The 9,876-nt window shown below is 34.4% G+C and overlaps 1 protein-coding gene across 2 annotated transcripts; it reads right to left on the bottom strand.

The window, feature by feature from the left end:
* Positions 1-109: 109 nt before the first annotated feature.
* LOC101497206 (uncharacterized) lies at positions 110-8,170 on the bottom strand. 2 transcript variants are annotated; one of them, XM_073368133.1, is made up of 16 exons: positions 7,870-8,169; positions 7,646-7,780; positions 6,879-6,962; positions 6,707-6,778; positions 6,373-6,577; positions 5,174-5,292; positions 4,351-4,740; positions 4,083-4,235; positions 3,706-3,846; positions 3,369-3,524; positions 2,291-2,503; positions 1,940-2,100; positions 1,643-1,757; positions 1,112-1,188; positions 895-975; positions 110-169 (listed from the first exon to the last, which is right to left on the bottom strand). In XM_073368133.1, exons 1-14 carry the CDS (start codon positions 7,996-7,998, stop codon positions 1,186-1,188), a joined length of 2,076 nt encoding a protein of 691 aa, XP_073224234.1. In that variant the 5' UTR covers positions 7,999-8,169; the 3' UTR covers positions 110-169; positions 895-975; positions 1,112-1,185. The 2 variants fall into 2 exon arrangements, with proteins under 2 accessions (XP_073224234.1, XP_073224235.1); XM_073368134.1 differs by lacking the exons at positions 110-169; positions 895-975; positions 1,112-1,188; positions 1,643-1,757 and having other exon boundaries at positions 2,046-2,186; positions 7,870-8,170.
* Positions 8,171-9,876: the final 1,706 nt, after the last annotated feature.

The raw sequence follows: 9,876 nt of genomic DNA, 5'->3' as shown, positions 1-9,876 counted from the left end.
AGGGAAAGACCAAGTCTGCATGAAGTCCATAATAACGTGAGAAGATACCACCTATTCGACTAATGCTGTCTACAGCACTATCGTCGTCCAAGGAAAGTTGGACAGATGAAAGCTTCACAAGTTCATAAGCAATAACAATATCATCAGGATCATATAGCTTCTCCAGAATCTGCAATGGACAAAAGAATGAATTACTTTAGACATCATACTTGGAAAGACTGATTAATTTGATAACAAGACCATGTTGGAAATGCATCCATTCACAAACATAATATAATACAACAAACAAAAGATGAATTATGTGTGCATCCATGGCTCTGCAGGACTTAATTCAATAACAATTAATCTGTAATTGCAATCGTCAATCTCAATTCTCAACAAATCACACAGCCCAAGCTACAATGTTAATATGATCAAATGCACACATGTATGGCTTGTACGCTCCAAGACCTCTCAGGGCCCCTTGTGGCACCACAGGTCACCCAAATTCCAGCACATACATAATGGCTCCTCTCAAAGAACATACAAATCGGTGGGGCATACTAGATCAGGCTTCCCCTCTATCCCAAATGTAGCAGCTCCCCGTTTTTTCATTCCCCTTTCTATATGGCTACATGCACTTGGTTATCACATTAGACCCTCATAGCAAGGCACCCATTATAAAATTAAAATTAAGCAATGCACTATGGTTTGCAGCATTATGCTACAGATAGGGCAACTTCCTGAGCTCCACTAAGAATTATCTATATTTCTACTGCTGAAAGAAGTTACTAGAAAGAGATACAAGCAAAATGTCAATAAACAAACTTCTACTCCCCCACCACTTTGTTTTTGTTGTAGTGTGGCAGAAACCAGCCAACCTATAAGGTAGCAGGCTTGTAAATTTTTTTTTACCTGAATAGATGCTTTACAATGATCCACAGATAATTGTAATTTTCCCACTATACAGAAAGCTTGGGCAAGGTTGTCTTCTGCCTGCATGCATCCCACCATGTACAGGAAAATGAAAGTTAAATCATATTTAAAAAGTGAGACATAGTTCGTCCATGACTTTCAATAGAGGTCACACACAAACAAACACACACAGAGAAGGGGGTGGAGATCTACTTACATTGTCATGGCCTGGACACTAAACACCATTAATAACATTGTAAAAAGCATAAACATTGAGTTTCGCCCATCCTATCACTGAATGTGTGTTTGGATTAGCAAACTGAGTTCAAGAAAGCTTTTAAACAAGCTTAAGGAGGATTGTTTTGCAAAACCAAAAACAAAAAACTACAAACATGTTGAGAATTGCGCAATATTATCATGCATTCCAAGTTTGAGATCAACAAAGCATTCATGAATGGTTGGTATGTAATCTAATAGTTGACATTTATTAAATTTTGAAATACATATGACATAGTTAAACGGAGTAATTATATGAATTATATCATGATTACTTTCAGCGTGCGTGATTGGATTGGTTAAATTCAACGTTTATGAAGTTATCAACGGTGTCAGCTTTCCAAATCCTGCACTGTGTATAATGTAACTGGATCCTATCCCATTCTTCCCAAAACACACAGTTGGAGTATTAATACATACATATTACAACTGTACTTAGGATGGAAGACTTTATGTGAGGGCTTGAACTCACCTCTGCAATAAGCTTATTGTACGCATGCAAATTTGATTTCAGCAAATGAAGAGATCTCAAAGCATCTGACGTACACGTATTTGAAATTTCTTTTGAAAGTATTGCATCCTGCAGCCTGTCATTTCCATAATTCAAAATGTGAACTGTTGAAAAATTAAGCAGCCATCTAATATTCACTATGATTGAAAACTGGAGTATTTATCGAGCTAGCCCCATTAGTTTTGATTAATTTTCAAAGGTGAGGGGAAAGCTGTATTTCAGAGGATGTTATTAGGATCCAAATTGAACAGTGCGTACCTTTTTATGCATATTAAGGCTTTATCAACTGTGGCACGTGAAGACTCCAGATCACAGTAAGAACCACATTTCAAACAGAGTCCAGGTTGAATATGAATAGTGGCGTCATTTTGGTTAAACACGTGAAGACATACTTCATAGATATCATCATTCTTGTTAACCTGAAAGAGCGAAGTGTTTTAAGGGAGAAAACAGCTCAAACACAGGACCATATATCCAAGCTCCCACCTCCTAGACGCTAAGCAACCTATGTGACAGCACATAAATGCCAAGTCACTCAACTCTACGTTCATTTATAATGTAGAAAAACAAGTAATTAAGTTTTGATAAATGTCCCTCAAAATGGCTTACTTTGTCAGAAATAAGGAAGTGTTCAATCTTCTGCTTTTCACACTCAAGTACTCTGCTTTCCAACACTGCACCAGAACAATTTGGATCGACGCAATGAAAAGCATTGAGGACAATATCGGATAGATTGACTTCTGAACAACCAGTACATTGACAATGAAATGCATATTCATCTTTGAGAAAATTCCGGCGATCTTTACAATCCCACAACCCAACCTGCAAAACAGAAATGTATATGTATATTGAAGTATTGAACCATTGAACAAGGCGTTTATACAACAGATTAGACTGTTGAGAGTCTGACACAACAATTTTTTTCTGTTTCATGTTTTGCATCTTTTTTATGTTATGTTAAGGGGGAAAAGACATGAATCCATATGTCATGCAATACAATTCCTGTAACAAGGAAGGTTTGCTAAAAGCCTAATAAACAGTGGCTACAATTGCTTTAAAATGGTTAGTATGCAAAGATTGGGGTCAATGCAACTCATGGAAGCCTATAGAAGTGAGTTCATTTTGAAGATATATAATTTCTGCTATCCTTTCCTTTTATTTTATGTGGGGAATGACTCCATTTTTTTTCTATGGGAGGATCGGTAGTTGCAACAATCTTCTATTAGTGGGCTTGTGCTTGTACTAGTAGTAACAACAAAAATACCTGACCTAACTCTTAGTTTAATATAAGTTTATGTGCTTTATATCATATTGCACACAATATCAAGTTATCAACCTAATATTATATTTGTTGAGCCTCATGTTTGCCTATCCTAGCAAAAATACCCCTTAATGCCATCCTTAGCCATAGAAAAACTCATGATCCTCCCAACTGTTCTAGATAAATCAATATTTCACTACAAAAACAGGTCTCTCTTTTATCTATGCCTCAAGCACAGAGCACATTTGTGAAGGCATGCTTGAGATAAAAATAAAACTATTCTGTAACAGCTCAAGCTTTAAAGCTTGATTACTAACATTCTATATCAAGAAAAAAGTATAGACATAATTCAAAACTGCAAAGCCTCAAACCAAAAAACTAACAAGTAATTAGAATTACAGGTGTTAATTACCAAAAAGAAGTTACCTGTGGACCATAAGACAATTCCAGCTGACACCCAGCTGCTATAACATTTGTTGTTCGTAAATAGAGTGTGCGTGAAAGAAAATATGCATGAACATTTGGTTTGCAAGAATGGTTGAATAAACTGCCAGCTTTATAAATAGCTTTACCCACTCTGACCTGGGAAGTATAACGGAATATGGCTTAGAGTCACGAAGAATATAAAAAAAAAACTGTCATCACCAACAATGGACTCTAAACTACTATTAAAGCAGGACTTGCAGAGCAAAATGTGTAAGCAAATAAATGTGTAAATAAAGAAACATGATGAAATAAAATATATGTGCAGGGAAACATATACCTGTTCCACTTTATTGGTTAAATGTGCACTGGAATAAATTGGAAATCCTCCAGACTGATCTGATAGTCCAAGTGTGTCTACTGATTTTAAACGAACAACAGTCATACAATTCACTTTAATCTGAGAAATAACTATGACAACCTGTATTGACAAAAAATATTAAACTTGATTATGATTGATTATTTTAATAATTCAAATACAAGAAAATATCAAAATAAGTTGATTTCTTCCACAACAAATATTTGCCCTATCTTGTTGAAAAAATATTCTACTTCACAAGGTTTATGGTGGTTCTGTTATGATCTGACTTTTATGCTACTTTGTACAAATATAAACATCCACCCATTCACACACACAAAAAAGATTGCCAAAACAACCTGTGATATGGAGATTCCGTTGATGGAAGACATACGCTCATAGGAGAATTTAAACTCATTGGAGAATTTAAGACAGTATAACAGTACAATGGCATATATATGTGAATCCAATTTACTTTCAAATGGCATATGTTCGTAACAATGAGAAAGCTCCTGCACAGGAAGGATAGAAGCTGTAAGCATCTAGCTACTCATAATCAAATAATGATGCAATAGTCGAACAGAAATGCAAGCAATTAAAAGCTGGTATGTTTTAATTAAAACATACCAGATTTTCCACAAAACTTGTGATACCATCAGATGAGCTCTTTGAAAAAAACTTTGCTAGAATTCTGCCAGCCAAAACTATCTCAGGCGGCAGTACAGCAGGCCAATGTACCCCATTACATTCATGTTGATGTTCAGTAACATCATCAACCTTTAATTCACGATAACTGCATTCAACAACTTCAGCAGCATATTCTCCAAGAACACCGGGTAAGTTTTTAAGAATGTAACTAGCTTCTGCGGAAATCAAGTACATTTCCCCACTTGCCCTTATCTGGCATTGGCGGGAGCAATACCATGGTATCGAACATGATATACAAGGAACTCTATCAGCAGGTAGGTCATTCAAGCAATAATGGCAATGAGTTTCCCGGCATTGCTTTAATATTATCTGGAAAAGAAAAACACTATCAAGTTAAACAAACCGATTGATCTCAAGAAGACTGCAGATTCATGTTTATAAGCTATGGACAACAAAAATCATGTTCCTATTTGCTTACAGAATAGCTAATATAAGAAGCAAATTCTTATAGTTATTCTAGATGACAGGTAAGAAATTGTGTTTTGACATTAATTGGGTTTACAACTTTGAGATCTGAACTCTTAATTACAGTTCCAAGGGAGGCCAGGAGTCTTCAGTCTCTGAAAAGGAAATCAGACATTAAAAAAAAGCTGAATCTTAGATCATCTACACTCAAACTTGAAGATTGTGTATAGCACACATTTCTACTATTCCATTTAAGTATGTAAAAGCATTGTGCACGTGACATGAGTAAGATGTTTAAAATAAACTTGATATAACAAAGAAAATTGTTGTTTCTTACTGTAGCATAAGGTTCTTCGGCATGAACCAAAGAACCTGGTGAAACATCACACGACGACACCATGCCTCTTCCTTTATCAGGCATGGAGATACTTTGTAGCTTTATGTGGGGCACCTCACCTGCCACAAATGCACTGCACCATCTTACTATCTCAAAAAGAGAGAAAAATAAAATGGACCTTTCGGCATTATATGCAAGGATAAAACCATAGTGCAGAATACATACGAATTACACCAGATGTAAAAGAACATAGAATAGCAGTAAGGGCAAACAAAATGCAACCTACAAGACCCTGATTGTTTCCGAACAGGTTCACATACTAGAAATCTTTGATTGAAGGTTTTTAGCATACTAGGTACTTAATATAAGATTAAATTGAAGCATTTAAAGTGAATTAGTTACTGAGGTGACGTTCTGACAGAATGTAGGAGGGTTAGTTCATGAAATACCTCTAACTTGTCTAGCAAACAATATCAAACATTTGCACGCATTTCATTCCAGGAATGAGAAGAATAAAGTTAGGTCTTCTTGATAAATACAAGTACTTTTTGAAGGCTTTTTAGGGATGGAAAAGCAGTATGTAAAGAGGAAGGAAGCCACGTGTTTAAACAAAAGCAGGGGGCTTTCAAGGGGAAGTTTAAGTCTACTTCTGCTTCAAAACGGTGAGTTGATCTCCCCAGTCCAGATAAGGTGCATAATTTGATTCTATAAGGAAAAGGGTGTCATGGGCTCATGGCTAAGTTTCTTAGAGCTGATCACTGAACCCTAGTTTCATTCATTTTCTAGTCCTTTGATTCGAAACTGTTTTCTCGGGTTTAATATTGGGAAACTCTTTTCCCTTAAAGGTTTCCAAGACTGAATTGACATCTCAAGCTCTAAACCTGCAAAAATATTTCCACCCTTCCTTTCTGCAACCCTATAAATACCTACTAATACTATAGGCTCATCTCCACATATGTCTTACATCAACATGCTGTTTCCAGGATTGAAGTACAATTCTGGTTTTCGGCATGATTAATAAATGATTACAGACTTGCATCTCTTGGAAGAGGGGGTAATTCAAAAGCAAAACATAATGAATTCAAAATGCAACATGACAACACATTACTTTTTAAACATACTTCGAATGCTATTACAATAACAAAAGTTCACTCAACAAAGCCTTGACCATTTTGCTAATTTCTAATAAAGCTTCTTACCCACTGTATTCAAGTTGTTCTCCTTATGTTGCGGCTCTTCTACTGTATTTGTGCTCTTGGATTGGTCTAAAATAATTTTCAGCTCACTTTCTATTTGTCTCTTCCCACCTGTTGCTGTTTCAACAATCTTAGCTACATTTAAGTCACAGATCGCATCTTTATAATTTCCCAATGAAACATTTGCCTTTCCTCTCCTATACCATGCCTGAAATCAGAATAATAAAATTATCAAAACAAACCTGCTATAAATGCAAGAATTTCATCCCTTTCTGCTGTGTGACAACATAAAACAAATAAACTAGGACTATAAAAAGGCAAGTGAAGCAAAATACACCTTTGCATAGCTTGGACATATCTGAAGAGCTCGATTGCAGTCTCGCAAACATTCTATGAAAAGACTCATTTTCTGCATGGCACGCACATGCATAAATGGAAAATACATCAAGCCTTGTATTCTTAAAAGTGATTGTAAGTGTGGTTAAGGCAAATATTGGTATGGAACTTACATACAATACAGTAGCTCGATTGGCATACAATGTTGCGAACAGATTATTTTCTATGGCACCGTCATTAGGAGCCTTGCGCAGTGCCTATATCTCAAATTACAAAGAGAGTAAGGAACGATACTGATGAACCAGAATTTTAAAAAAACTTCCCGATTCAGTTCTATTACAGTTAAAACTTGGAATTAACTGTTCTTTGAGACTAATAGGATTAAAATGCAGAGTAATTACTGGCACCCTGTTCAATTTAACAATGAAAGAATATGATAGGTTATGTAACCAACGCTTCAAATTGAAGGCAAGTCCCAACACATATAGTTATATTCAATTTCTTACATTGTCAAATTATTACCAGTGTCAGCGTATTATAGTCAGTGAACTATCTGGTGTCTGAGTTAAGCCTTGTTTGTTTGGAGTTTGGACGAACAACTTAATGAAGTGTTTATAACATTAACATTTATCATATACATGCTTGTTTATAAGCTATTTCTATAACAAAAGATAAAATATTATTTTCATATTAAATACAAGCTATTTTCATAAGTTATCTTAAAGAGGTTGTGAAAATTAGTTGAAAACAGCTTAAAGACATATAATAAGTTGTTTACATAAGTTCTCCTCGACAATCTCAGAAGTGTTTACATGACTGCATAAACTCAAATAAGTTAATCCAAACGGAGGTTAGGGCTTCAAAGATGATGATTGATAGGACATTTCAACCACTTCATAAAGAGAAAAATGTAATTACTATTAAAGAAAAATATGAAAACCTGAGTATAATAATCCAAAGCCTTGACATAATCAGCTTCGACGAAGCATTGATTACCAAGGTGTTTGTATTTCAACGCGTCGTCCTTGTTCTTGCCACATAGACCATAGCTTGAGTCCGAAAGTTGAGTCACAATCTGAAAATAGCGAAAGAGTGATACTCATAGCGGGAGAGAAATTAGGGATTGTTTGAAAATGGGAGAAGGTTTAGTTTAGTTAAGTGTACCTCGCAAAATGGTTGGAATTTAAGAAAGAAATTGTGAAGAGAAGAACATGTGTCGGGAAGAGTATCTAAGGTGCTGTTTCCGATAACTTTTCTTAGACTGTTTGGAACCGCAGCTTTCAGAATGTCCATCTTCTTCTTCTTCAACTACAACTGCACTGCAGCACTTCCACACAACGCGACTCCTTTGTTTCCTTTCCGTTTGGCCTTTCTTTTCTTTCCCTCTCTTTTTGTTCTCTTTGCCGATGTCAAATCACCTGTCGTTTGAAACCTGATGATGACAACTGCTAGACATTTCTTAATAAATTAAAAAATAAAACAGGTAAGAAATATCACATTTTAAAATATTAGATACAACATTCTCAAATTTTCTTTTCTTTTTTATAAGTGCTGAATATTGTTTTTTATTGCTTATCGTTTTTATCTCCTATTTTATTATTTTACAACAAAAAATAACAATTTTACTATTTACATTCTCTAATTTACTAGCTTGGCATATTTTTCCCCTTTCTTTTCTCCATCTCGAAGCTTCATCTTTATCAATTTAGATTATGTTGTTTGATTAGGTTTTAGTTAAATTGAAACTGATTTTGGGTTTATCGTTAGTGGATTGGAACAATATGTTTCATTTTGTTAATTTTGTTTCAGTTTGTGCGTTAATATATGTGATTTCAGTTTGCATATAACTATTTAAATTAAGTTTGTGAATGATTATGTAAAATGACTTGCGTAAGAGTAAATGAAAATATTTAACGTGATTAATGATTCTGGTAATAATTAGGGTTGTTGTGTTGGACTAGTCGCTTCTACACGAGTTCAACGTCTTAAGGTGCAGCATGAAGTACAACGAGAACAACAATGATTACAACAACATCATGCAAAACACAATAGGAGACTCAATCAGAGCATATGGATCAACCTCCACGGAAAAGGAGACCTTAGAATATTTGGTGATCGTGTGGCCACTCAACAGGAGACCTTAGAACATTTGGTGATCATGTGACCACTCAACAGGAGACCTTAAGACATTTGGTAGTGATCACGTGACCATTTAACTTTGGGATAGAGGAGTTTTCTCGATCAAAATAAATTTATAATAATTGTTGTGGTAATGTGTTCTAACATATATTTTTTCTTTTCATTTATTTCAGGATTGCGGGGAGCTAAAAATATTTAACAATAAAAAAAATTGAAATAAGTAGTTGTTGAACACGAATGTGTGAAGCAGCTAGTTAAAAGTTACAAGTTATATTCGTTGGTAAAATATAGCTACAAAATGACAACAAATGAATCATATATGCGTTGGTAGAGATGTGACATCGAGACACTAACAATTTTCATCTTCTGATCGGGGAGATGAAGATTACACTTAACGATGTTTCTTCACGTATGCATTTACCAATCACCAAATGTGTTAGTTATGAGTATATGATATTAGTGTTAGATATTATAAGGTGAGTGATGGTGATGAAGAGAGAAAAAAATAAACTAAGGTTTAAGAATTTTGAAATAGTTAAGAGCATTTTGAGTATTTTAATTTTATGAAAATTTAATGGAGTTTGGATAGTAATTCAAGGGTGTAGGTAGCAAAATAGAAAAAATAATCACTATATTTTAAAATGAGATTTTTTGTTAACAAATTAAAATTATACTTTTTGGTTCTTTAATTATGATATTTATTATAACTTTTGTCCCAACACAATTTTTTACCTAAATATAGTGATTTTTTTACCGCAATTGTAGTATTTTTTCTTCAAAGTTATAACTGAGACAATAAATCCAACACTATTGTTAGTCACACTCTATTTTTTCCACTTATATTCAAATATGTTACGTGAACTCGTAGCCAAAAAAAAAGGTGCAACCAACAAATATGTAAATCCAATTTTTTGGCCCAATATTTTTCACTTTAGAATAAAAATATCACTTTGGACCAAAACTACAACAAATATGATAATTGAGGTACTAAAAAATTCAATTTTAAAAGAAGGAGGACAAAAAAATGTAATT

This window comes from Cicer arietinum, chromosome 5 (assembly GCF_000331145.2).
Source record: "Cicer arietinum cultivar CDC Frontier isolate Library 1 chromosome 5, Cicar.CDCFrontier_v2.0, whole genome shotgun sequence".
Lineage (NCBI taxonomy): Eukaryota > Viridiplantae > Streptophyta > Magnoliopsida > Fabales > Fabaceae > Cicer > Cicer arietinum.
The sequence above is the reverse complement of the archived record's forward strand: the minus strand, read 5'-3'. Positions and strand labels throughout refer to the sequence as shown.

Coding starts and splice junctions, on each gene's coding strand:
- LOC101497206 (XM_073368133.1), bottom strand. CDS start 7,998: ATGGACATTCTGAAAGCTGCGGTTCCAAACAGTCTAAGAAAAGTTATC. Junction 6,963..7,645: donor CTTTGGATTATTATACTCAG/GTTTTCATATTT, acceptor TTTGAGATATAG/GCACTGCGCAAGGCTCCTAA. Junction 6,578..6,706: donor TATGTCCAAGCTATGCAAAG/GTGTATTTTGCT, acceptor TTCTGATTTCAG/GCATGGTATAGGAGAGGAAA.